Here is a 26,656-nt window from a genome sequence, read left to right on the forward strand (position 1 = left end):
TTTTCGTAATTCATTAATAGGCGATCATAATTTGCCGTATTAATTATATAATATATCTTTTGTTCTCATTCCAAGATCTAGATTTGACAATATAATCGAGGTTTTATTTTTGTAGATTGGGTATGTATATTATAGGATCAATAAATGCATGTAGCATATAAAATGAAATTAAATATATGCGATAGATCCAAGACCAAGGCATGATGGTGCGTGGTAGATCTAGATTAATTACTAGATCTATATTTGACTCCAATTTTGCCAGTCTGACTTTGAAATTTTTTTATTTTTTTTGAAACCATATTATTTTTGAAACTTTTCTTTTTTTTGTCTTTCGCCTTCAGTTTCCGGTGTTGATTTTTTTTTTTTCTATTTTTGAAACTTTTTTTCGCTCTTTAGCATTGACTTCTTGTATTTTTCCGACTTTTTGACCGCCATAAATAATATTACTGATAATATAATAATATTTGTGTTGGGATGCAATATTAATGTCTTAAACAAAAATATTGTTGTTAAGACTATAATATTACTGTCTTGGTCTGCAATATTATTGTCTCGTACATTATTATTATTGTTAACACACTAATTTTACTATTTTGGCCTGCAATACTACTTTTTCAGCCTGCAATATTATTTTTTCATCCAGTAATATTATAATGTTGGTTCTTTAAAAAAAAAAAAAAAAAGATAAGATATGTAATATTACTGTGAACAGATTAATATTAATATATAAGACATTAAGATTATTGTATTGTGTTCAAAACAATCTTATTGTGCCTCAAAATAAAATAATTCAAAATTCAAAAAAGAGAACCACAATTCTTTGTAATGGTAGAAGACAAATTACAATAACGGTGGACTTTACAGAAAATCAATTACCTATTAATTAGTCTTAAATAAATCTATAAATATTTACTTATAAATATATATAAATCTATAAATATTTACTTATTTTTTTCATGTTTTTATGAATTCGTCTAAAAAGAACTTATTGGGCCTAATCTCAATTTTATGGTCTGGTCTTCCAATTTCATCTATACTAATGGGCCGGTTTCATTTCATCATATTTTAAATTTATCTAATCCTCCCCTCATTTTTCTAATATAGTCCAATCTTTTATGGCTTAATCCCACTTTCCACCCTTGAGATATAGCATTTTGGTGCTTTGCACCCTCGAAAAAAATTAATAGCACTTTACATTATCAAAATGCAGTAAATCATGCATAATACACAACAAATGAATTTTTAAAGTTACTGAAGGTAATATAATATTTTTACTGGTATTTTTTAGGATGCCAAATGTCAAATATAATCAAAACAATGTCAAACTATAAAATGCAAAAATAAAAATGCATCCCGTCAACATATTTGAAAGTTATATTTTTTATCACAAAAATTTTTTTCAAAAAAAGTAAATAATAATTCCTTCAACTATTTTGTTATCAAGTTATTTGAAAATCGTATATTCTTTCAAAGATTTCTACCAAATATTTTCACCAATTACAATAAAATAATTTAGTGATAAAAGTCTTTTTTATTTTATTTTCTAAGAGAGTATAGTATTTTTCCCCAGTAATTCGGTGTGATTCTTATTTTTTCACATTTTGTAAGCTCAAAATCATGTTGGAGGTTGAACAAATAACAATTTAATTTGTTAATTTACGCTATGAAAAAAAAAAAACCAATAAAAAATGAAATTGCTCTTATTAAATTTTAAATATTCAACTCATGGTGGGTCATGAACTGTTGATTGCTTTCTCAGGGTGCAAAGTGCTATTAAATGTTTTTAAGAATGCAAAATGGAATTAAGCCAATGTTTTATTCCGACTTTTATTAGATATTTTGCCAATTTCGTAATTTGAACATCTTATGAAATTTAATTATTGTTAACACCTACCATTAATTGCTATTGTCCCTAATTAATTATTTTTTTTAAATTTAATAAATATTTATTGCCTTCCTAGAAAATTTCCAGAGGAGAAACTTGTACCCTGCGTAATTTGCACGCCGTATATATATATATACCGAGCCGTATATATATAACGAGAGAGACCAGTCGCACATCAGACCGACGCTCCGCTTTGCATCCGCTGTTTCCGCCCTACAATTTTCTCTTCTCTCCCCAAATTCAAATTTCGTTTCCCACCAAACCCTATCTTTCTCTCTCTACACTCTTCCAATTTCGTACATTCTCTCTCTCTCTCTATCTCTATCTCTCTGAAAGTACAGCAGCGATGAGGAGAGGTGCTAAGAGGAAGACAACTCACAAGGCGGCGGAGGAGGAGCCTTCGAAGAATCCGATAAACGAGCCGGCGCCTGAGCAGCCGATAGACGAGCCGGCGCCTGAGGAGCCGATAAACGAGCCGGCTGAAGAGAATCATGTGGAGGTGATGAAGAAGAAGAAGAAGGGGAAAGCCGAGCCGAAGGCAAGCAACAAAGCAGCTGACGGGAGAAAACCTAAGCGAGCTAAGGTTTCGAAGCCTGAAACGGAGACGGAGTACTTTGAGGAGAAGCGTAATTTGGTATAACTTCTCTTATTCTAGCGTATGATTTTCAGGCATTGATGTTTAATTTTAATGATTTTTTGAAGGTTTTTTAATTGGTCCTAAATTGAAATTTTATCCAGACTAGTGCAATGGATTTTTATAATCTATCTGAATATATTCTAGGTCAAGTATTATTGTTGGCTTTCGAATTACTATTTATCTTGCTTACTGGTGTTAATTTATTTTTGAACGAAGAAGGTTAACTCTACATCTGGTGATTTTATTGTGTGTTATGGGTTGATTACATGGAATATATATAGAGAAATATTGTATAGAGAAATATTGTAAGGTAATAGAGTTTGACTAGGTAACTAAATCCTAACTAATCTAGGTAACCGAATCATACTAGAATCCTAATATTACAAGAGTTCTATAATATAATATTCTCTAACAGAATATATTCTAGGTCAAGTGTTATTGTTGGCTTTCGAATTACTGTTTATCTTGCTTACTGGTGTTAATTTATTTTTGAATGATGAAGGTTAACTCTACATCTGGTTATTTTATTGCATATGTGTGCTGTTTCGGTGTTATCGAATTTGAAGATTCTTCGACACTCTTAATATGCCTTAATTCTTATATGCACTATTTTTTTTTTTGTGCAGGAGGATCTCTGGCAGCAGGTTTTTCCAGTTGGAACGGAGGTGAAAACATGCTTACTTAAGTGTTGAAATTTTTGCAGCCTCGTTTCTTTTACCTAGTTGTTTTAATGATCATATGTTTGATGTTTTTTGTTCCTTTTTGTTGGTGGTTTTTCATTGGCAGTGGGATCAGTTGGACATGGTATATCAATACAAATGGGACTTCTCTAATTTGGAAGTGAGTTGGCTATATCTTGATCTCTCTTTCTATTTTAACCTATGAAATTTGTTGATGGGCTGTTCTTCTTTATTATATTCTATGGTGAATCATAGTTTACCAACACTAGAGTGTATTTATAAATAAAACGAAAAAAACTGAAGAGGTAGGGAACCTTTTGTGCTAACATTGCTTGAGGACTTTGGCAGGAGGCATTTGAAGAAGGTGGAGAGTTATATAATAAGAAGGTCTACCTCTTTGGCTGCACAGAGCGTAAGTAACCATTATTGCATGGATCCGCCTTTTTGTGTTTGAAATTAATGTTGCGTATTTTATGTATGAGAATGAATATATATCTGTACTTTATCCTATGAGTTTCTGTAGCTGGAGTTCAACTTTTGGCTCTAGCCTCTAATCCATCGATTTGATTGTTTGTCATGCTTAACCATTGTTTCCTTTTGTGCTGAACATAATTCTTGCTTCGGTTCAAGATTAACTTCTTAAATTTCTTAATGTTTTTTCAGAAAAAAATGCTTATGTATTAACATCTTTCTTGCTACTGTCTCTTTCAGATTTTTATGTTAACTTTATTGTTTTACTTAAACTATCCTACCATTATTTCTGCAGCTCAATTGGTCTCTTTCCAGGGTCACGCAAAAGTTACAATGATCCCTGTCGTGGTAGCTGTAAGTCCTTAAAACTTTTTCCAAATATAAAGACATTTTTTATGATGTGGTCATTTATTCTTTCATTGTTATAAAGTTGTGTGGTTGATCATATTTGGTTATATGTATATGCAAGGCTTCAGTGATATGTGTGAAGTGTTTTACATTTTCTGTTACCTCTGCTGCAAGTGTATAATTGTGTGTTTTGGTGTAGTTTCTGTGCAAATAGTGGAACCAACTGTTTTTTTTCACATCTTGAAGTTGCTTTTAATATTGTTTGTGCTTCAAATAGAGGGGCCATCCTGTGTTTGTTTTAACGAAATAAAATTGTAAAATGTCAGAAAGCAGTATGAACTTACATATCAAGCTTTTCATAGATTTCATGTTTGATTTGTGTCGGTTTGTGTTATTGTAAAAGATTTAAATATGTGAACTATTTCAATTATGCTGTTGGGTGTTGTTATTGTCTAATTCGTGGTGTATTAATTGTCTTCTTTGATGTCATAAGTGGAGGTTATTTTAGATTGTGTTTATTATAGTGTTCTCTGTTTTCTTGTTAATCCTTCTTTCTTGATTGTGGATTTTTCTAGTATAGAATAATTTTTCTTGTTTCATTGATATCGTTTTTGTTAACAGGTGGTATCCCCTTTTCCTCCTTCTGATAAGATTGGGATTAAATCAGTTCAAAGAGAGACTGAAGAAATCTTGCCGATGAAGCAGATGAAAATGGACTGGGTTCCATATATCCCACTTGAAAAGAGGTCTTATATCTTTCTTTATTCTGTTGCCTGCTGATTTTATTTTATCAAATTGTAGACAGCTCATCATTTTTTTTGGGTTTCCACAGGGAATCTCAAGTTGAAAGACTTAAAAAATCACAAATCTTCATTTTGAGTTGTACGCAGAGAAGGTATGTGACATGCTCTGATACTTCTATTTTACCCTGTCCTGAGTTAGATCTATTCGAAGGAATGTAAGATTACATTTGTCTAAGGCTTTGAGCAAAAAATTCTATGTTCAGTTTTATTATGTGTTATGTCATCCTTGTGCTTTCATGTAGTTTGTCTAATTGTCAATCTTGACTTGTTGACTGTCCTCAAGATTGTTGATGTTATTAAATAGTTTGGGGACTTCAACAAGTGAACAAGTTCATTTAGTGGTGAAACCATGGAAGGTTATCTGCAATGAGATGGATGGAATTTATTTTCTTTGAAAGCCGAGGGTGGTGATAATTAAGTTATGTTTGTTGATAAAAAAAAACATTCTCTTGTTCTGTGTGGGGGTTGGAACTCGGAAGTTCATTAAGAAAGACTATAGATGATGATCTACTGTGATGCTCTACTCCGCATTGATAAAAGTTGGAAAAGTAAACAAGTTATAATGTTTGAGAACCCAGTTGGCCCGATATATGACATGTCTTGTGTAAAAAAAAATCCGTAATTCATGCTTATCTTACTGGAAATAAAATGCTTGAAAAATCAGTTTTGATTGGTGTGTTTTGCTTTTACCATTACATTCTACATCAGAGGGGAGAGTAAGTGTTGTAGTTTGGGACCTCAAATCGTATTTGACGGAGGGGGATGCAACTTTTTAAAATTTCAATACTATTTTTTATTTATTGCAGGGCTGGTCTAAAGCAGTTGAAGATAGAGCGCGTGAAGAAGTACGAGTATTGCTTACCCTGTGAGTGAACTTAATGTCCCTTTTTTTTGTGGCTGCTACGACATTATATTTTCACTCTGCTTCCCGTTTCAGTTTTTGGATCCAACAAAATGGTTTGGCTGCTCAGTTCCTTGTGGTTTGGCTGCACAGTATTAATGTGATTGTACTTGTCATCTTTTGGCAGATTTCTACCATCCTTTCCAAGAAGATGAAACTGAACAGAGCACGGTGGTGCCGATCCTTTTTCCAATAGATCCCCAGCCAGTAAGATCATACTTGTGATACTAATTTGTATATAGCATGAAAGCTTAGCCAGTTTACATATTGAACTTTTTCCTCAACATTCACAAGAATTGTCAGATCACTTCAGAAAGATACTTAACCATCGTTACACGACTAACTTAATTTCAAATTTGCCCTCCAGGTTTTCTGTGAGTTTGACTGGGAACTAGATGAACTAGAGGTATGCTGAAATTTATGTTCTTCGTAATAGTGTTTTTAGCATACCCACAAATCATTACTGGGAGCTTATTTTAAAATGATAAATTTTTATTCAGGAGTTCACCGATAAACTTATCGAAGAAGAGGAGTTATCTGCCGACCAAAAAGAACCCTTCAAGGTAAATCTGCACGATTCAATGTTTTCACTTTTCTACTCCCTATTTCATTGTTTTCTGGATATTAACAAAAGAATTTATGTAGGATTTTGTGAAGGAGAAAGTTCGAGAAGCTAAAAAGGCCAACCGCGAGGTACTTTTTTCAACTATGGTGGAATATATTCTAGCTAGTTGATTTTCTCTATTTATCGTCTTATCTTAAACTGTGAGCCTTATTTCTGTATAGGCAAGGGAAGCCCGTAAGAAGGCACTGGCTGAAATGAGTGAGCAAACCAAGGCTGCTTATGAGAGCATGAAGTTCTACAAATTTTATCCTGTCGCTTCTCCCAATGCACCCGATGTATCAGGCGTCAAGGTAAAGTATTCTCATTCTTAGTGCTAATATATATATATATATATATATATATATATATATATATATATATCGCTCATTAGTCAATACAATGGCCAGTAACTAACTATTTAGAACGAAATACGAGATGACAACACTCGAATAATGTAAAGAAGAAAATACTAAATACTTAATTGTGTGTATTTGCAGTCATCCTTCATAAACAGATACTATGGGAAGGCTGACAAGATTATGTGAGTGGACTAATTTTTTGTACTAAAGAAGAGCAACTATTGGTCATCACTCGTTATCGTCTACTATGCTTTGGTGTTGGAATTCTTAGCTCGAGAAATTGAGGAGCAGTACAATGCCGAGAGTTCGAGACCAGATTATTGGGTTTCTTTCTTTTCTTAGAACATGTAAAAACTTGAAGAGGTTATAAGGTTAAAAAGAGGGTAATGAGGTTTTGTATTATTCGTATGAATCGCCAGTTTTGTAGTACAATTGACTGAATTCACGAGCTGTGTGAGTTCATTGAATTATTTCATATTTTGTTCTTGCTTTTACTATTTTTATTTTTATTATTTTGATTTTTAATGAAACATTCTATTAGTGCAGTTCTTCAAAGATGGGTGTTACTCTTGAATTTTTTTATTGGGGGGAGCAATTCTGGGGAATATGCACTTTAATCGAACTGAACCTGAAACCCGAAATCCGAGAACCGAAAAGAAAACTTAATTACTATATATTCCATTTATGAGACATTTATTTGACATCATTCTACAAATATAAACAATGTTTGGATTGATGAAATGCTGCATTCGGTGATTTTAAAATACACGTGTGTGTTATTATGTATAGATTTATTGTTTAAAATCACCTGATGTATTTAACGGGGTATAACATCTAAAAAATCCGATGTATCCGCGTGATCTCACCGAAATATTGGGGCCATTTCTATGCTATATTTAGTACTTGCAAGACCAAATCCTTGTATGAGACCAATATTAAGTTGGCGAATTTTTTGCTTATTTACGTGGGGCAAGTCTGGAATCAATGACCTCAAGGTTAAACGATTTAGTCGCTCCTGCTATCTCTTGACTCGTTATGTAACATACAATATGCACTTATTCAAAGCTTGGATTCCTATAAATAAACCAAACTCAACATCTTTAACCAAATTGTGGTGATATCAATTAAAAATTCAATCAACAACTAATGGTAATTATTGTTACAAAAAAATGGTTAGATCTGTGAGATAGAACTTGTAAAATCTAGGACTAGTTCTGCAAGTAATAAGATGTGTGCCCAACACAAAATTAGGCGACTAAGTATTAATTAATTATATTGAAAAGGGTTCGATTAGTGCTTAGTTCAGCATTTTAAGAAATATATAAAATGGTCATGTTTTGGACCTAATTAGTGTCTAGGGGTATTTCAGTAAATTCATACAAGTGAAACCACCTGCAAAAGTGGTCTAATAGAATATGGGCCGAGTCTTGATTTGCTTGATTTTGGGCCTTCGGGCCGAGCCTAATAAATCAATTTATCAGCCCATTAAGGTTAGGAAAATCGTCACACACACCTCATTAAATTAGTAGCATCACTTCGACATTTATTTAATTTTAGATAGATATAATTAAGAAATACTTCATTTAATGTTGTTAGGTAATACATTTAATTGACAACTCGTGATACCAGAATTTAATAAATTAATGCAAGATCTAATCTTAGTAATAGTACAACTGAAATGATTAGTTAATCAATGAAGTTTTAATTCATATTATTCTAAATATGTCATGTTCGTTGCTCATGCAAAGATCAATTAAGTCATTCAAAGACTAATTCTGCATCATTGATTGGTCGGCAAAATTGCATATTAAGGAAATTAGGAAGTGTTGGGGGCATTTTGGCCTAAATAGCGTTTTAAATTTGTTCGTAGAAACGCAAACTCTGCAGCTCACAATCTCGCTACGTGGGCTGATCTTGTCGATTGGGGAGGTGTGGCTCCATCTTCTTTCCATGTTTCTCGCTTTTGTGATGGTGAGTTTCCACTGTTCGACTCTTGTATTTCCTTGATTTAGTGATACGTAAGTTCGCTTATCTCGGAAAAAAAAAAAAAATCATTTTTTATACCTCCTAGAAAAAAGTTGAGATATTATATGATTCAAGATTGAGCATATGAATCCAAATTGGACCCAAATCACTTTGAAGAATAGCCATTGAATGTGAAGGCCAACTGTCCCACATCACTTTTCTTTAGCCACTATGCTCAATGACTCACTTCTTGATTATTCCACTATAGCACCTAAGTTTCTTCAATAGTAAGTATTTGAGTACTAAAAGAATAATTGAAAAGATATGAAAAAATTACACTTTTCTCCCTTAAATTTACCTTGACTTCTCATTTGGCCCATCTTGTTAAAAAAACAGATTTAGTTCTTCATGTTTCGACAAACAATTTTGGTCATTTCGGTTAAGAGAGTGATTAACACATGCTTGATTCTATACATTATAGTGTACCATAAACAAAGCACCTCTACAATTTTATTCTTATTATAAAATTACTAATACAATTACACCTATAAATTAAGTTATCGAATCACCAATTGCGACCAAAGTATAGAACAATCCAGTGCACCATCACTAATTTTTTCCCCACGTTATATCGCCCACATAATCCCGAGTTCACATACGTTACAAAATCTCTAATTTTATTTAAAATCTATTAATATTTACTTAAATTATACCATTTAAAATGATGTCCCTAGAATTCTCGTAGACACCTGTAGTAATAACACACAATTAAATATTTGTCTTGAACGGTGTGATTGAGGTACTATGACATGGTATTTCGACCTTAACTACCATGATTAAGGTATAAAAATAAATTTTGGTCAATATATATATTATATAAGTTATATTATTAGCTTATAAGATCTAAAAAGAGACAAGTAGAAGAGAGAGATCAATTGACCTTTTTTATATTTTGGCTTCTGCATTGGTCTAAGAAATACATTTTCATGAAAGTTGAGGGGCGAAAATGATAAGAAAATATAAGTAAATAAAAAATTGATAGTGATTGAGTGTTAAGTTTGTCTCTAATTTTGTAAATTTATTTTTATTTTCGGTTGTCTCCATTTTCTTTTATTTTTCTTGAAGTCAATGACTTCTCCAAGTTTGTTGGATCACAAATAATGTTCACTAAAAATATATTTTCTAAATCAATGAATTAACAATCACGCACCACGTGCAGGGGATTGAAGTGTACGGTTTACGTTTTTCGTATGATTTGTAAGTTAGTATACGAGAATGTAGATTTATCCAGTGCACATAATATGATTAACTGCGAATTACTTCATTAAAAAAAATTCTGATTGTATTAAAAAAAAATTTAATTTATGTGTGGATGAGTTAATCACAAGTTATATTAATCTTTTTATAAATAGTAGAAATAAAGTTTACACTAGAAAACCAAACACAAAAATATCGAAAACTTGCATATATTTTTAACTTGTATTTAAGGGTGCAAGACAAAATTGTGCGCATCTTCTATCAGTATGAACGACTCGTTGATACATAAAAACTCGTTAAATTTATTCTCGATAAATTAATAATTTTAATTAAATAATAATTTCTCTTGGTTCCGTCTCGGTGACAGTGTGCTAACTCGATAATATAATATCACGTTAAATTAATAGAATTTTGCTAATTCTGACTGTTAGGGATGCCAATATTACTCGACCCACCCCGTTTTCGCCGGGTAATACCCGCCCCGCTTTTCGCTAGGTGAGATGAATTCAGAAAGTGGTGAAGGCGATTTATAAAGTTGCTATCTGCAACATAAATGCTCATCTTATCCCACCCGTTGACCCGACCCATTTCTGCAGCCAAAAACAGTCTTCTGAAGCGTGTGGGTCCCACTATGCTTGCCGTCACCCGCCACGCGCGAACAAAAACAGTCTCCCCACAAGGAATCCCCTCTTGTTGCTCTTTCTCCAATTCTCTCCAGTTCATAGCTTTTTCAATATTTCTTTTATTCATTTTTGGGTAAAATTCATTTTGAACCCCTATACTATGTGAAAGCTATCATATACCTCCTTAATGTATAGATGACATCAAACATTACCTACTTTTAATGGTATATGGTCAAACTTTTAACGGTGTTAAATTTGAGTGTGCAATGACTATTTACCCTACTTTATGTCTGATATAATCCATATCTTTTTGGGCGTATTTTTTGGGGATTGTTGACGATTTTTACTGTTCGTTCAGATTATAGTTTTTTGTCGATTTTAATGTTTGATTTTAGGGATTTTCAGTTTTCTTTTTCGGAGATTTTCCCATTATAATATGAAAAGTTTTTTTTTTTTTTTTTTTTTTTTTTTTTTTTAATTTACAATTCTTTCATATGGTTTTATTCCAATTTTTTAGGACTTGTAGTTTTCTTTTTTGTGGGTTTTACATTCATAATCTGCAGAGTTTCGTTCTTATTTATTTGACTTTTTAGTTTTTTTATAAGAAAAATGGCTGCAAATAGTTAAAAAAATGGCTGAATAAAATGAGGAAAACAAAAGGCTGAAAAAATTGAATAATTTGGTGAACATTTGTCCAAACTAAGCAACCTACATATCGAAATTTTTTGGTATATTTCCGTAAAAAAAAAAAAAAAAAAGCCAACATTTCTTTGCAATAGTCGGTCAATGGGTTTGACTAACGGAAATTAGGAAATGATTAACGGCAGAAGATGTTAGTTTTCTATACATTAGGGGGTAAATGCTATATTTCGCATAGTACAGGGGTGCAAAATGAATTTTATCCTTTATTTTTTCATGGTAATAATTGTTTTTTCTCCGAAATTGAAAATAGCGACTTTGTAAGTAATCGGATGCAATAGAACCGGAGGGAAGAAGGCCCTGACCCGACCCGGTGAAAATTGTTCATTTTCGTACCCATTTCATTTCTGATTTTACTTCCCAAGTTCCTGCGAACAGAAAAAAATGGAAGTTTAAATAAATAAAAAAAAAAAAACAAAAACAATAAATAGAAAAACAAATCAAATTTCAACTCTTCAATTTCCTTGTAGAAATCAATTTTATTTTGCCCTCTGGCCTTTTCTCCATTTCCAGTAATGGCGTCTCTCCAATAACCCTAGTGTTCTGCAGCCGCCATGGAAGAGGATTTTTTACTAGCATGAAAACGCTTTAATTTTCTCTCTACTTCTGTTTCTGGATTGAAATTCACTGATTCAACACCTGTAAGTGCTTCAAAAATTCAATTCCGTTGTAGATATAGCGTGTGTGTGTGATTGGTAATAGTGTGTGTGTGCAGAAATTTGTTAATTTGTGGTTAATTCGGGTATCTTGCATTTATTTTGCTACTGTTGTGATTTAGGAAGTGTTTACTTTTTCCCAAAGAATTTGGTAAAGTTTCGAGTTAGTTGTCATTAGATTACAATAGGTTTGATACCGAAAGGGGAAAAAAATCGAAAAAGGAGCTTGTAATGGTATATCTGTGATTGTTTAGTTATTCTGGGGTACTCAGACATCTTAATAGATCACAAAATTCAGCTAGTTGAGATAGAGTATTGGATGAAATGGATTGTCCCGATTAAGTATCTGAAACTATTTCGATTTTTCTTTTCTAGACTCCGAAGCTTTGTGATTGAAGTTCTTTAGATTTGATGCATGCTGTATCTCTATAAAGTGATGATAGTAATGTTATTTTTTACAGGTTTAGGAAGGACAACGGTTATTGAGGTTTTAAGTTTACTGGAAATCTCTGTGGTGTATTATCTTATAGAAGTGGGAAATTGGGCCTGAATTGAGATTGTATATAGCCTGATTTAGTTGGCAATGGCCGATGATGGCCTACGGCTTGGTGGGCTTTCTTCTGGATTGGCTGTTGTACTGAATGGGGATAACAAGAGAGAGGGTTCTGGAAAATCTCGTCTAGTTTCGTATTGTGAAGGTTTTGGCGACCAGTCTGTGGAGCGGACCCTTGAACATATTTTTAATCTCCCTTACAAAACGGTCAAGCAGTTGACTCGCCCTGTTGATATTAGTGTTGTTCGTTCGATAATCAAGAATGAATTCTTTAAGCATCACCCAGAACTAAAAACTGTTGCAACTAAAATTAGGGACGGGGTTGTGGAGCTTGAAGAATCTAGCATTTCTGGCGACATTCGAATTGTGAAACAGCCTTTGCTTGTGGAGAGTCATGCTTTGTTCAGTAGTGCTAGGGCTAATTCGTGTGTGTGGAAAGGAAAATGGATGTATGAAGTTACGCTCGAAACTTGTGGTATACAGCAGCTTGGTTGGGCTACTCTTTTTTGTCCATTCACCGATCATAAGGGCGTTGGAGATGCAGATGATTCTTATGCATATGATGGTAAAAGGGTTAGTAAATGGAATAAGGAACCCGAGCCTTATGGCCAGTCATGGGTTGTGGGCGATGTGATTGGATGTTGCATTGATCTTGATTATGATGAGATACTGTTTTACCGGAATGGCGTCTCACTTGGGGTAGCATTTGGTGGGATTCGAAAGATGGTGCCCGGATTGGGGTACTATCCTGCCATTTCTCTTTCTCAAGGTGAACGATGTGAGTTAAATTTTGGAGGGCTTCCATTTAAATATCCAATCAAAGGCTTTCTTCCCATTCAAGCTTCTCCATCTTCAAAGCCTATTGCAACTAGTCTCTTTGATTGCTTTTTGAGGCTGTTGCAAATGCAGCGTTTGGAGAGGGCAGAAACCGACACCGTTGAGAAGCTCAGTAGACTGAAACGATTTGCGTCGTTCGAAGAACTGTCACAACCTGTCCCTCAGGGTATTTGTGAAGAGCTATTCTCTGCTCTAAATGCTGAAATTGGGAGTGCAGAGTATATAGCACATGGTCCTTTTTTGTCGTTCATGATGGAAGTCTTTCGAATACACCCACCGCATGACTATTTAAACTTGGATAGGGTACTTGATTCCCTTCTCCAATTTGAGGAGTCGAAACTATTGTTGAAGCACGTATTTGAGGCGCTGTCGTCAGGATGTAAAACAGGACTATTGGTTCTTACAGACTGTCCGTATTCGGGGTCGTACAGTCATCTTGCTTTGGCTTGCCACATTTTAAGACGAGAGGAATTGATGACCCTTTGGTGGAAGTCTTCGGATTTTGAATTCTTGTTTGAGGGGTTGCTTTCAAGGAAAAGCCAAAACAAACAGGATCTCCAATGTCTGATTCCTTCTGTCTGGTGGCCTGGCTCATGTGAGGACATTTCTAACGAGAACAGCATGGTGATGACTACTACAGCTTTATCTGAAGCTGTAAATAAGGTATTGTTTAGCATATTGACTAGTTTCTGTGTCTTAACAAGTCAATTTAACTCGGTAGATAACTTCATCAGATAGTTATACTATTAAAAACCAAGTTTCGTTTATAAAGACAGATCGAAGCTAAAAAGTTTGTTGATTTAGATATCAATAATGGTTTAATTTTTTAAAATGACTTCGGTAATACATATTTGTTAGTTTTTTGTCCTGTCACCAAAGGTAGCATGGGTTCTGAATTTCTCTCTCACTGTGCTTTTTATGCTGTTGTTTCTATGCTCTGTTCCACTTTGACTCTTCAAAAATACTATGCTCATTATAATTACTATAGGTTCCCATTAATTCTTGCAATGTTCATTCCAACAAACTACTATAATTCCTCTAATTATTATTTGCACTTTATCACTTCCAGATAGAAGAGAAGCAAAGGGATCTCTGTCGCTTAGTTATGCAATTCATACCACCTGTAGAACCCCCACAGTTGCCTGGCTCAGTTTTTAGGACATTTTTACAGAACACATTACTGAAGAACAGGGGTGCAGACCGTAATATGCCACCACCTGGAGTTTCAAACAACTCAGTCCTTGTTTCACTGTTTACCGTTATTCTCCATTTCCTGTCCGAAGGTTTTGCTGCAGGTGACATATATGGCTGGATTAAAGGCTCCGGTACTGATTCTGGTGCTCATGTGGGCTTCCTTCACAGAGGTGGTCAGCAAAGTTTTCCAGCTGGTCTTTTTCTGAAGAACGATCCTCATCGAATTGATATATCAAGACTTGGAGGATCTTATAGTCATTTATCAAAATTCAATCCTGTAATAAACAGTGAAAAGGAAGAAGAAATTATTCGGTGGGAAGAAGGTTGCATGGATGACGAAGAATCAAGAGTGACCCATTTTAGTCGGCAGAAACCATGTTGTTGCTCTAGTTACGATGCTGATCTATCGAGCTGTTCGAAATATCCCGCGAGACGTTTGGGGAAAGGTTCTCATGGAAGTTGTAGCTCTATCTCGGATAGGTCTTCTCATGTTACAGCTGAGTGTAGTTCTGGCAATTTAAATGATGAGATAGCTGATAAGCCCAGCACTAGTGACCACTCTGATTCGGAGTTTGCGTTTCGACCTAGGCAGCATTTGAGGATATTGCAGAGGGAGAATACATTGTCGTCAGCTACATTGAAAGAGGAGGAGCTTTTAGATGCTATGCTTTTGCTGTATCATTTGGGTCTTGCGCCAAACTTTAAGCAGGTCCGCGAATTCTATTTTCTTGATTTTTTGTTCTATTTGTAGCTTTAGAAAGGTCCACTGGATCTATGCTGATACATGGTTGTTGATTGAATATGCTGTCAACAGCTTTTCAGTGAAAAATGCCATTGAGTTTTGCTGCATTTGCTTCCCTTCCCCTATTTGGCCATTTTTCGACTTCTTCCTTTTTAATTTATATTTTGGAATTTTTTTTTACACATTTCTGTTTCAAAACATGTTTTACTATGATAACGTGGAGTGTTCTCTCTTTCTTGCATAATGATTCTATATTTGGGGAAAAAACATAGTAAGTGTTATTTAACGGTATATTTTTGCATGTTAGGCATCATCTTTTATGTCTCGTCAGTCGCAATCTATCTCATTCTTGGAAGAGACAGACAGACAATTCAGAGAGAGTATTTATGGGGACCAAGTGAAGCGCTTGAAGGAAGCTCGCAGTGTTTATAGGGAAGAAGCTATGGATTGTGTCAGACATACTGCCTGGTACTCTTCCATTCACAGCCAATTTCGCATTCTTTATTATAACAAACAGATACTTTTTTTGTTGATCGGCTAGAAACTCTATTTATTGGTTTATTCTGTATGCAAGTCCTGTTCTTATTAATTGATATCTGAGTGTTCGAAATGGTTTTGATTCCCCATTAAGACGTCGTTGTGTAAACATTTGTTGAGAAATATTTCTATGCTGTTTAGCCAATTGATTTTTGTCTAGTACATTGCATACTTGCGATAAACTTATTGTGAAAATTAAATGATTCAATTTAACAGGTACCGTCTTTCTCTTTTCTCTCGTTGGAAGCAGAGGGGGATGTATGCAGCGTGCATGTGGATTGTGCAATTGCTCCTGGTTCTTAGCAAAGAGGACTCAGTCTTTAGCTACATTCCTGAATATTATCTAGAAACTGTGGTATTGTAACCTTCTTTCTAATTTCTAAATTCCTGGATATTTTTCTCTATCATTATTTTTACGGTGCCTAAAGCCTATGGCTTCTATAATGATATAAATGCCATAAAGATCTTTGATAAACCTGCCAGATTTAGGTTATTAGGTAATTAGAAGAACCGGGATTCTTTCATATAAACAAACTTTAGCATATCACTTTATGTAGTGTTTTGCTGATATTATTTCTTTGTTTCTGGCAGGTTGATTGTTTTCATGTTTTGCGCAAGAGCGATCCCCCATTTGTCCCTGCCACAAAGTTCATCAAGCAAGGACTTACATCTTTCGTATGTCGTGAACTTTTCTTTTCGTCTATATTTGTTGTTTTATTGTGTTTTTTTGTTAGTAATGGAGGATGAATTCAATGTACATGTAGGATAAAATTTCTTTCGATAATCGGAATAAATATGTTGCATTAGCCAGACTACCATTTGGGATCTATTTACAGCATTTTGTAGAAAAAAATGTTCACACTTTCTATTCGTGAAGGTGTTGAATTGTCTCTAAAAATAGCGTCTCTCTTTTTTTATCAGATCACTTTTGTGGTTACACACTTCAACGATCCAAGAATATCTAGTGCTGAGCTGAGGGATCTTCTTCTTCAATCTATATCCGTTTTAGTACAAGACAAGGAATTTTTGTCTGCTTTTGAATGCAACGAAGCAGCAAAACAAAAGATGCCACGCGCTTTATTGTCTACCTTTGATAATAGATCCTGGATTCCCGTTACCAATATACTTCTTCGATTATGCAAAGGTTCTGGTTTCGGCTTTTCAAGGCGTGGAGAGTCATCTTCCTCATCTGTACTATTTCAGGTAACTTGGAATCTTTTTGCTACACAAATCTGATGCTCCTCACATTTTTCTCCATCATATAATAATTATGCTCCGCCTTTTTTTTTTTTTTTAACTCTTAAGAAACTGCTGAGGGAAGCTTGCATCAGCGATGACGAATTATTCTCAGCTTTCCTCAATCGCTTATTCAATACTCTAAGTTGGGCCATGACTGAATTTTCCGTTTCTATTCGCGAAATGCAAGAAACTTACAAGGTATATTTTCTCATATACCCTTTTCTCTTGTCTTTTTTTTTTTTTTTTTACTGGATAAATTGATATTGATTTGGCGTATTGTTTAAAGCCGATGGACTTCCAGCAAAGGAAATGCAATGTAATATTCGACCTCTCTTGCAACCTTGCAAGGGTATTGGAATTTTGTACACGGGAGATACCTCGAGCTTTTGTATCGGGAATGGATACAAATTTACGAAGGCTGGCTGAATTGATTGTCTTCATATTGACCCACTTAATTGGTTCAATCGATCCAGAACTCTTAGACCTGTAAGTAATGAATCACTTTGTTAATTTTTTTTTTACTTTAGTCGAATATTTGTTTTTTCTTTTTACTATCAAATTTTTTGTGTAGATCTCTGAGAAGACCAGGTCAGTCATCTGAAAAGGTCAACAGCGGTATGCTTTTAGCACCACTCGCTGGCATCATTATGAATTTGTTGGATGGTAGTAGAGAGACAGTCGAAGGGGATAATCATAATGATATTGTTGCAATCTTTGCTAGCATGGATTGCGCCGACACAATTCTTTTCGGGTTTCAATATCTCCTCGAGTACAATTGGGTTCGTTTTTCAACTGTTTTTTTTCTTGCAATAATCTCGTCACTAGGGGTTGAAATTGGAACTATTTCTCATTGTGATTTTTCCGGAATTTTTAGGATTGGAATTGGGATTGGAATATATGTTAGATTCCGATTCTAATTTCCTAAAATTCCGATTTTCCCCCCAATATTACACTGTCAAAATTATATTTTAGGTTACCAAAAATTGAAATTCCCAAATTCCGCCGATTTCATTCCGACAACTTCTGATTTTGGAACAAGTTTAACCATTCCAATTTCTGAAAATGGAATTGGAATTAGTTTTTTACTTGAGAAAAAAAAATGGAATTTCCCGGAAGTGCTAATTTTAATTCGATTCGTCCGGTTTCCATCCTAGTCTGTACATTTTTTCTGGGAAATATGTCGTTGATTCTTGATAAAAAAGAATTGCAATATATTTTTTTTCCAGGTGGGCTCCACAAAAGGGGATGATTATTTTATCAATCAATTGACAAAGCTAGAGGAATTCTCGAGCCTCTTGATTCATCGGACGGAGATGCATGCGATTGAGAAGAGGATGCGAGGGGGAGAATCGGAAAGCGAAGATGGTGTGTGCTGCATATGCTATGCTAATAGAGTGGACGCTCGTTTTACACCCTGTTCGCATGTTTCATGCTATAGTTGCATATCGAGGCATCTTCTTAACTGCCAAAGATGCTTCTTTTGCAACACGACGGTTGTCGAAGTTGTTAGGGAAGATGCCAAAGATGCTTCTTTTGCTAAGTGAGAAATCTTCTTCTTTTTGGTTTATTTAGAGTTAGATTAGCAGTTGAAATTATGGGAATATACATCAAAGAGTAAACTAAATGGAAGAAGGGAGAAGCAGCAGGTTGTTGTTTAGGGCTCTTATTTGATAGGTGGTGCAATATGGTATGTAATTTATGCTAATATATATATATATATATATATATATATGGTTGTGTGTAAATGTGAAATAAAGTTATGAAGATCCTTTGGGGTTGTGAGAATTTTGTAGCCAAAGTTGGAGAGGGCATTGTTTTGTACATTTGTATATGGAATAATGGGAAGGCAAATATTTTCAAGTCTCTCTTACGTCGATTTAACATATCGGTTGGAGATATATAATACTACGTAATATCTTTTTTCGTAATTAATTTTCACGTAGTCACGTTACGAACGATCTCAGTTCACATATCTCGCACCTTAATTTTAGATGTACCGTTTCGTGGAGGTGGAACATTGAATTTGGAAAACGGTTCCATGATATTGAGTTCCGAGCAGCGAGGAGGCGTTGAGATTCTGCATAGTGGTTTTCACAAATTGTGTCCGTATTTTAGTAAAATTGCGATTGTAAGTAGCATATTTTCATTTTATTTGATAACCACCGATTTAATTGCATACGAACATGTTTGTTATTGTTTCAGTGTTTGCACTGTTTTGCTAATATTCATTTAAATTTGGGCATTTTAGGTAATTTGACTCGAAATGAGTTTATAATAAACATTGAATAAAAAATTGAATTTATCACAATAGAAATCTTTCTTTGGAGATTTTTGTCAAATAGCCCTTATAAAAGTTCAAAATAAATACTAATGCTTAGAATTAATTATGCTTACTATTTATTATTATAAAATATATCAAAATTTTTTAAAATAATAATAATAATAATTAAATTCAAAAATCAAACTTTTTTAGAAATGATATTGTAATTGTTTAAATTTACATTGTATTTAAGGGCAAATTACGGCCACTCCTGAGGTATGACCAAATTACAAAAAAATCCCTCTTGTTTGAGTAATTACAGCCACCCCTTCATTTTAAATATTTTTACATAAAATTTATGTAATTCAGTTATTTACTGAACCAAATCGTATATTCAGTTCGGTAATCGGTATAAAATGTTGGCGTACCGAAATTTCGGTTCAATTTTACCAATTTAACATCCCTAAATTTACCTATAAATGAGTATTTTCATAAGATAATACATAGTTGAAGAATGCCTGTAATTACCCAAACGAGAAGGGTATTTTTGTAATTTGACTTTAACTCAGGGGTGGGCGTAATATGCCCTTTATTTAATAATAATATTTGTTTTGTTCTTTTTTGTTTTTCCTGAGAAAATTTAATAAATTGATTATTCGATAATGTGACACCTGTTTGAAAAAGCAGCATCCCTTTGTAACAACTGACAGTGTTCGGAGATTGCGAGGACTAACCCCTCACACCATCGCCGAAGATGGATATACATACAATCTATACATACATATATATACACTAGTTTGTGCGGAGATGTTGAATGCGTTTAGGTTGCAGGTTTCGAATCCTGTTGGGTTCAATTTCAATTATCAAGGAAATGGGGCTCTGGTTTCTTCTCGCCGCCGGCTGAGTCTCCGGCTACCCACGCGCCGCCAGTCAGCTTCCTTAACCGTTCGATCGTTCGAGAATGCGCCATCGGAGCCGTCGGTTTCCCCTCAGCTCACCTCCACCGTCGGATACTCCTATAACCCCCTTCAGTGGGCCCCCACTCATCGCCACATTCAATTGCTCACTTTCTTCTCATGCGCCGTACACATCTCTCTCTCTCTCTCTCTCTCTACATACATATGATATGTATGTATTTATGTGTTTGTGTGCGTCAATTGTGTTTAATTTGAATAATTTCTTCCTTCAATTGATTAGGTTGAATTCGGATTTTGCATAGGCTGTTGTTTATATATTAGGTTGAACGGCACTGTGATTATGCTTCATTTGCATTTGAATTGGGGATTGTTTGCTGCATTTGTTGAGTTGTTCTAATAAAACATAAATCGATACTTACGTATGTGATTAATCGGTTCGAACATCGTACTGAATTAGGTTCTTACATTCAAATTTTGGAAACACGACGTTGCTCTGAACAACTAGGACACTGGAGTTCTTGATGTACTAAGGAGAAAGTAGAAAGGAGACGAAATGAAAGTCGATTTCACTCCTTTGTTTTTTTTTCGTCTGCAGGCAAAAACGTTATTACCGTAAAGAAAGGCAATAATCGAAACTTTTAAGATGATGACAATTGTTTATATATCACCATGTAGCTATACATACTTGGGAAATATGAAGTAGGCGACGCTATATTAGCTTTAAGAATACATTTGAACTCACAAACAGTTGTTTTTCTCTTTCCGATATTCACGCAAGGAAATGATTTCGTATTCTTTACTTAGACCAATCTGCCCTCGTCTTGTCGATGCAAATATAATATTTCAAGGCTAAGTTTCTTTATGTTTCGTCATTTATGAGATTACGAGCTTACAAAATGGATGATTTGTAAAATATTAAGATTTTCACGTGTGGTACTAAATTTAGTGGCCGTTTACAGGCAGCAATTTCTGCAACATGGCTCTTTTGCTCGGCAATTCCAACTCTCCTGGTTCGTGACCTTTTTACCCCTGATATTCTCTGGATTCTTTTTCACGAAGTTACTCTAAGTTCAACACAAATGTGCTAACTGCGACAGAACCAATTGAAATTGGTCGAAATTTAGATCTATTATCAATGTTGAGTTTATTGCATTCGTTACCCTCGTGTTATATTGAATTGCTAAAAAACTCCTCATGTTATTATAAATATTAGCAAAAACCTCCGTATGATGCATTTTTTTAGCACAGAACCCCCTAAATGGTGAATGGTGAGTTTGTTAAAGAAATTAAAACATCGAGCGGTTTTTGCTAATAAAAATAACACGGGAAGTTCTTTTACAATTAGAATGAACATAGGGGAGGGGGTCTGAATGCAATAAACCCTATCAAAAAATTTTAATTTCAGGGAATGGTTGAAAAATGCAATTATTATTTGCAAATGACATGAATTAAGAAAAAAATATTATTAATGGATTAATAGTACAACCAGTGAAGCACAAACGATAACTGAATAACTGTATATTTGTTCATTGAAGGCCTTCAAGAGAGCTGCAGAGTCACTGGAGAAGCTAATGGATGCGACAAGGGAGGAGCTACCTGGCACAATGGCTGCCGTTCGATTGTCCGGTATGGAGATCAGTGACTTGACAATGGAGCTCAGTGACATTGGGTTAGTATTATTTAATGGTTTTATTGCATTCAGCACCCTATGTTTTATCTAATTGCTAAAAAAACTCCTTGTGTTATTTTAATAGCGAAATCCATCACCTCACCCCCCCCCCTCCCCCCCCAACCCCGATTTTAATAACGAAAACCCCCTATGCTTCGTATTGTTTTAGCAACTCACTGTTTAGGGGGTTGTGTGCTAACAAAATGCATTATAAGGGGTTTTTTGCTAATATAAAAAACATGGGGAGTTTTGTGCAATTCGATATAACACAGGGTACTAAATGCAATAAACTCTTTCTAAGAAAAACAAATTAAAGCTTCTTCTAACTCGAATTCTTTAAATGGCTAATGAAATAAAGACTCATTTCCTGCCATTTTTACAGCCAAGAAATAACACAAGGAGTCAGGAGTTCAACTCGGGCCGTTCGATTAGCAGAAGAAAGATTGAGGCGGTTGACGAATATGAATCCAATAGGTTAATTTAAAAAAAATTTAAAAAATAGCTTTTTACTCGTTCTATTGTATTATATTTATATTCTCTACATGATTTTTCGGACCAACGAGTTTTCCCTTAATCTTTACTTGAAAATAGTATCCGTGCAGGAGATGGGCCCACGAAAAACCCAAACAGCCGATCCGGTTCTAGCTAGAAGCGCACGAAGCATGAGGGAGGGGATTGTTAAAGGTCGAGCGGTACTGCAAATGTTTTTCACTCTAACCCGTTATTCGAAAATTCTCCTCAACTACTTCATTTTTCGTGCAAAGGCGTCATAATTCAGGTTCAAGTTAGTAATGCTCTAAGATAAATGTTTTAACATTTGATCTAATTTTTTTCCGATATTTTTCTTTTTCCGTGCCAGCTGTCAAATTGTATGGATGATGTTGTTGCTTGTAGGCTTAGTTTGAATTACCTAGTTTCCATTACTAAAAAATTCCAGTAATTTTATACTTACTCTTGATCGCAGTCCAAATGATCTTTGTAAAGAGTCGGAAATTGGAATGCAATATATCCAAAAATCGATTTTTTCTTAATTTGAATAGACGGAATTCAGGAAATCTGTTCTATTTCTCACCCCTAATTAACTTCGAAATGAATCATTTCAACGCGGAGGGAAGACATCATCTAATAAGAAAAGAAGAAAAACAGAATGAATTGCCGTTTATTTAGGATTATCAAATCAAACAAAGAGGCAAGAGAGTGAAAATCCAGCAAACCTTAATAATTATGCTGTTGGGTTGGGTTGGCGGGGTAGCATTCCTCCACCTATTTGACGGCGGCGGTGGAGAAATATGGCAAACCCGAGAAGAATGAAATGTGTGAAGAGATATGAACAATATGCCACACGCTAAAGTGATCTTGTCTCTTACACTTCAAATAGAAAGTCGAACTTTACAGCAAAAGTGCTGCAAAGCTCCGGCCACCGGAGCGATGTCTCCGGCGAAAATCATTGTGTTGCCAGTCGCTGAGATTAGGTCGTCAATGACTCACAGGACAATGATTCTCGCTGGAAGGGACCCTATTCGACCAAATCAAGTTGTTTACGATTATTCGATCCGAGCTTAGTGGCTACGGGTTGGAATCCAGGAGGAATAGATGGTCTTATCTCGTTTGCGATGGAGACTTGAGGGAATTGTACTAGTAACTTTTCGAAAAGATTGAATATAATTGGAATATATTATTTGTATATTTCGGAGGAATTTGCACGGAAAGAGGAGAGGGAAAGATGAGTTGGGTGGGATAAAAACGGAAAATTAGATGTTACATTTGGTTATTTGGTGGTGGTACTTCTGTCGCCTGTCAGGTTTGGTGGAGGGGAAGTTTTTTTTTTTAATAATTATTTTGGTCTTAAACAAATAAAAATGAGGAAAATGATTTTCTCTTTTTATAAGTTGTATTATATTTCAATAAGGGGTATAGTTGTACTTTCCAGTAAGTTCCAAATATCTTGGAAGTCTAATTCCAATATTACAAATTTAATTATTAGATAAATATAAATAAATAAAAATCTTGAACGGAGCAATCCCCCAATCTCGCACCACCACATTTTCCGCCATACCTCAGCCACCCAAACCGCCAACCACCACCACCACCTCATTTTTCTTCCCGTTATAGTACTCACCAACACATCATAGCCTCTTTCTCTCTCCTCTCTCTCTCTCACACACAAAACCCGCATTACTGTTCATCTTATGGTCGGCGTCCTCCTCCCGTTGCTAATCCGGTGATGGGAGATACAGCGCCGCCGCCCACTTCCCCTCCTCCTCCGCCGCCGCAGACGCCCCTAACCCTCGTGCAGCCCTCCACCAAGAAGAAAAACAAGCCCACAAAAGTCTTCCGCGTCTTCCGCAACGTCTTCCGATCGTTCCCCATCATAACCCCGGCCTGCAAGCTCCCCTCCCTCCCCGGCGGCCGCCTCCCCGACAGCAAGGCCGTCGCCGCCGCCGGCGGCTCCCGCGTCACCGGCACGCTCTTCGGCTACCGGAAGGGCCGCGTCAGCCTCTCCATCCAGGAGAACTCCCGCACGCTGCCGACGGCGGTGGTGGAGCTGGCCATGCAGACGCACGTCCTCCAGAAGGAGATGACTCAGGGGATGGTGAGGATCGCCCTCGAGTGCGACAAGCGTGCCCCGCCGGCGCCGGCGGTGGAGCTGCTGGAGGAGCCGTTGTGGACGATGTTCTGCAACGGGAAGAAGATCGGGTACGGCGTGAAGAGGGCGGCGAGCGAGGAGGACCTCCACGTGATGGAGGTGCTGAAGGCGGTGTCGATGGGCGCCGGAGTTCTTCCCGGGCGGTCGGAGGCGGAGGGCCCCGACGGAGAGGTGGCGTACATGCGGGCCCATTTCGATAGGGTGGTGGGATCAAAGGATTCCGAGACTTTCTACATGTTGAGCCCTGATGGCAACAATGGACCTGAATTGAGTATTTTCTTTGTAAGGGTATAATGGGAAATTCACTTAATTAATTTTAATTGCCTTCAACAAAGATTTTCTAATTCTAATTTTTTTTTCTATTCCACTATTGGAATTTTATGATTTATGTCCGTCCATCTCCGTTGTGTAAGTTTCGTTCGGGAAATGTTGCGGGAAATATCGAGTCGTAAATTCGAATAGTGAAATGCGAAATTTGAAATAGAGGATCGGGGAAAAAAAATGTCGTGTTTTTCGGATGTGTATCGAATTGTTGCTACCTGGCGATACAATTTGGTGAGCATCCGAAAAGAAGATTAAATTGTGCATTGAGGTGAGTTGAGAGGTGTGATCAAGACATAGATGATTCAAGAGGAGTTAGAATTTTAGTTATTTTCAGAAAATTTTATTTGTGTATAATTTTATATTTTTGTGGAAGGATTTTTCCATTTGTAAGTTAATATCTGGATCTGAGATGAGTAGCAAAATTTCTACAGCAGTATTTTTTTTTTTTTTTGAATTGTATTTAATCTTATATGTTGGGTTATGGTTTGGATATTGGATATGTTCTTACAACACCCAAACCTCTTATTTATAACTACTAGATTTTTGTCCCCTGAGATACAGGGGATTAATGTAAAATTAATACAAAAAAAATTTCAATTTAAACAACAAAATTGAAGTTTCAATTCATTTTGATGTTTGCAATATGTATTGATGACAATCCTCCAATCCATAAGCCATATTTAATAATTTAACTTTATGGTTTTTATGTCGTATGGTTGTATATTTATATTATTTCAGTTAATGTAGAAGTTTGATGAATCTTCTTCTTTATCACCATAACAGACTCCAACAAATTTACTCAAAATTAATGATACCATTAAATCTCAAAAATTATCAGGAGTAGATTTGAGGCAAAAGAGTCTGGATACTTAACCGATTTATTAAACTTGATTATATTAAATAAATAAAACAATAAAATGAATGACAATTTTATAACTATGAAATGAGCGAAAACAATTTCCTAGAATTTATTAGCAGGAGCAACCTTTTTATTAATAAGATTATAAAGATTCAAAGCTAAGGGAATAGGAATTAAGGAATATATATATATATATGAGAGATAAGAGATAAGAGATAACAAAAAATAGTAATTCCAACACATGGAATTGTAAATTTGTTCGGTTTAGACTCCAATAATCCAATTCACGTCCACAAAAATTTAGTTGGCGATGGCCGGTACGAATCGGTGTCAAGCACTCAACTTGAGGCTTGAGACTCAACTTAGAATAACTAATTGAATCACCCAAGTTCACCTAGATCGATCGACTCACCAACTCAATACGCATTTTCTGGAACACACTCAAAATTCTCTGATTTGTCCCCTCGCCAAGAGTGTATCTCTTTCATCCCTCACAGAAGAATGAAGATTCAAAACTGAGGAAAAGAACTAATCTGTGCGTTAACCCCTCTCTCTCTCTCTCTACAGATTCTATTTATAAACAACGATCATCGATCGAAAATCCAGTTCAGAGAGTCAAGGTCAACCATAGTAGGTGGCGTTTGACACAGAAGTCACCGGGATAAGACGTAGAGAGGAGGAATGAGAGAGGTACAAAGAGTGAAAAAATACAAAATGACGAAAGTTAACTAGATTTAGAACAAATGAAAAAGGCATGCCCAATTCGAGAGATGAGATTGACGGACAAGATTGACTACCCAAGATGGGCGGTCAAGATGAAAATCCACAAACTTCTCCATTTAAACCCGACTCGAGTGAGTGAGTGAGCCGACACCACAATATTTGAGATTATTAAAAAAAAAAAAAAAAAAATCATCCCTTTATAAACCTAAGACTAGTTGTAATGCATGGACAAAAAAACCAGCTAGCAGACAAATTGAATGAATTAAA

General features: G+C 35.4%; 4 protein-coding genes across 5 annotated transcripts; all 4 read left to right on the top strand.

The window, feature by feature from the left end:
- Nucleotides 1-1,358: 1,358 nt before the first annotated feature.
- LOC105965211 (myosin-H heavy protein) lies at nucleotides 1,359-7,243 on the top strand. The gene is made up of 14 exons (XM_012989740.2): nucleotides 1,359-2,519; nucleotides 3,149-3,187; nucleotides 3,309-3,362; nucleotides 3,551-3,614; nucleotides 3,969-4,027; nucleotides 4,643-4,767; nucleotides 4,854-4,916; nucleotides 5,631-5,689; nucleotides 5,853-5,932; nucleotides 6,093-6,131; nucleotides 6,226-6,288; nucleotides 6,371-6,418; nucleotides 6,512-6,640; nucleotides 6,827-7,243. Exons 1-14 carry the CDS (start codon nucleotides 2,232-2,234, stop codon nucleotides 6,872-6,874), a joined length of 1,158 nt encoding a protein of 385 aa, XP_012845194.1. The 5' UTR covers nucleotides 1,359-2,231; the 3' UTR covers nucleotides 6,875-7,243.
- A 4,351-nt stretch (nucleotides 7,244-11,594) lies between these two features.
- Nucleotides 11,595-18,847, top strand: LOC105965212 (E3 ubiquitin-protein ligase RKP). The gene is made up of 11 exons (XM_012989741.2): nucleotides 11,595-11,873; nucleotides 12,350-13,941; nucleotides 14,348-15,181; nucleotides 15,522-15,682; nucleotides 15,968-16,106; nucleotides 16,343-16,426; nucleotides 16,673-16,954; nucleotides 17,057-17,188; nucleotides 17,277-17,476; nucleotides 17,562-17,769; nucleotides 18,217-18,847. The coding sequence occupies exons 2-11, from the start codon at nucleotides 12,472-12,474 to the stop codon at nucleotides 18,532-18,534; spliced, it is 3,828 nt and encodes a 1,275-aa protein (XP_012845195.2). The 5' UTR covers nucleotides 11,595-11,873; nucleotides 12,350-12,471; the 3' UTR covers nucleotides 18,535-18,847.
- Nucleotides 18,848-19,770: 923 nt separating this feature from the next.
- Nucleotides 19,771-22,891, top strand: LOC105965322 (hypothetical protein). 2 transcript variants are annotated; one of them, XM_012989863.2, is made up of 5 exons: nucleotides 19,771-20,333; nucleotides 21,127-21,177; nucleotides 21,703-21,836; nucleotides 22,219-22,310; nucleotides 22,428-22,891. In XM_012989863.2, the coding sequence occupies exons 1-5, from the start codon at nucleotides 20,058-20,060 to the stop codon at nucleotides 22,607-22,609; spliced, it is 735 nt and encodes a 244-aa protein (XP_012845317.2). In that variant the 5' UTR covers nucleotides 19,771-20,057; the 3' UTR covers nucleotides 22,610-22,891. The 2 variants fall into 2 exon arrangements, with proteins under 2 accessions (XP_012845317.2, XP_012845318.2); XM_012989864.2 differs by having other exon boundaries at nucleotides 19,880-20,333; nucleotides 22,439-22,891.
- A 959-nt stretch (nucleotides 22,892-23,850) lies between these two features.
- On the top strand, nucleotides 23,851-25,276 carry LOC105965042 (MIZU-KUSSEI-like protein (Protein of unknown function, DUF617)). Its single transcript, XM_012989553.2, has one exon. It carries the CDS (start codon nucleotides 24,061-24,063, stop codon nucleotides 24,775-24,777), a length of 717 nt encoding a protein of 238 aa, XP_012845007.2. The 5' UTR covers nucleotides 23,851-24,060; the 3' UTR covers nucleotides 24,778-25,276.
- Nucleotides 25,277-26,656: the final 1,380 nt, after the last annotated feature.

The sequence above is a fragment of the Erythranthe guttata genome, chromosome 8 (genome assembly GCF_056151865.1).
Source record: "Erythranthe guttata isolate IM_541 chromosome 8, IM_541, whole genome shotgun sequence".
NCBI classification, from domain to species: Eukaryota; Viridiplantae; Streptophyta; class Magnoliopsida; order Lamiales; family Phrymaceae; genus Erythranthe; species Erythranthe guttata.

What these genes read in the sequence shown, in the direction of transcription:
- LOC105965322 (XM_012989863.2), top strand. Translation starts at nt 20,058, where the DNA reads ATGTTGAATGCGTTTAGGTTGCAGGTTTCGAATCCTGTTGGGTTCAAT. An exon ending in TCACTTTCTTCTCATGCGCC is followed by an intron (nt 20,334 to 21,126) that starts GTACACATCTCT and finishes GGCCGTTTACAG; the next exon opens with GCAGCAATTTCTGCAACATG. An exon ending in CGGCAATTCCAACTCTCCTG is followed by an intron (nt 21,178 to 21,702) that starts GTTCGTGACCTT and finishes TGTTCATTGAAG; the next exon opens with GCCTTCAAGAGAGCTGCAGA.
- LOC105965042 (XM_012989553.2), top strand. Translation starts at nt 24,061, where the DNA reads ATGGGAGATACAGCGCCGCCGCCCACTTCCCCTCCTCCTCCGCCGCCG.
- LOC105965212 (XM_012989741.2), top strand. Translation starts at nt 12,472, where the DNA reads ATGGCCGATGATGGCCTACGGCTTGGTGGGCTTTCTTCTGGATTGGCT. An exon ending in TGTGTCAGACATACTGCCTG is followed by an intron (nt 15,683 to 15,967) that starts GTACTCTTCCAT and finishes TCAATTTAACAG; the next exon opens with GTACCGTCTTTCTCTTTTCT. An exon ending in CCTCATCTGTACTATTTCAG is followed by an intron (nt 16,955 to 17,056) that starts GTAACTTGGAAT and finishes TTAACTCTTAAG; the next exon opens with AAACTGCTGAGGGAAGCTTG.
- LOC105965211 (XM_012989740.2), top strand. Translation starts at nt 2,232, where the DNA reads ATGAGGAGAGGTGCTAAGAGGAAGACAACTCACAAGGCGGCGGAGGAG. An exon ending in GGGACTTCTCTAATTTGGAA is followed by an intron (nt 3,363 to 3,550) that starts GTGAGTTGGCTA and finishes GGACTTTGGCAG; the next exon opens with GAGGCATTTGAAGAAGGTGG. An exon ending in CCGATGTATCAGGCGTCAAG is followed by an intron (nt 6,641 to 6,826) that starts GTAAAGTATTCT and finishes GTGTATTTGCAG; the next exon opens with TCATCCTTCATAAACAGATA.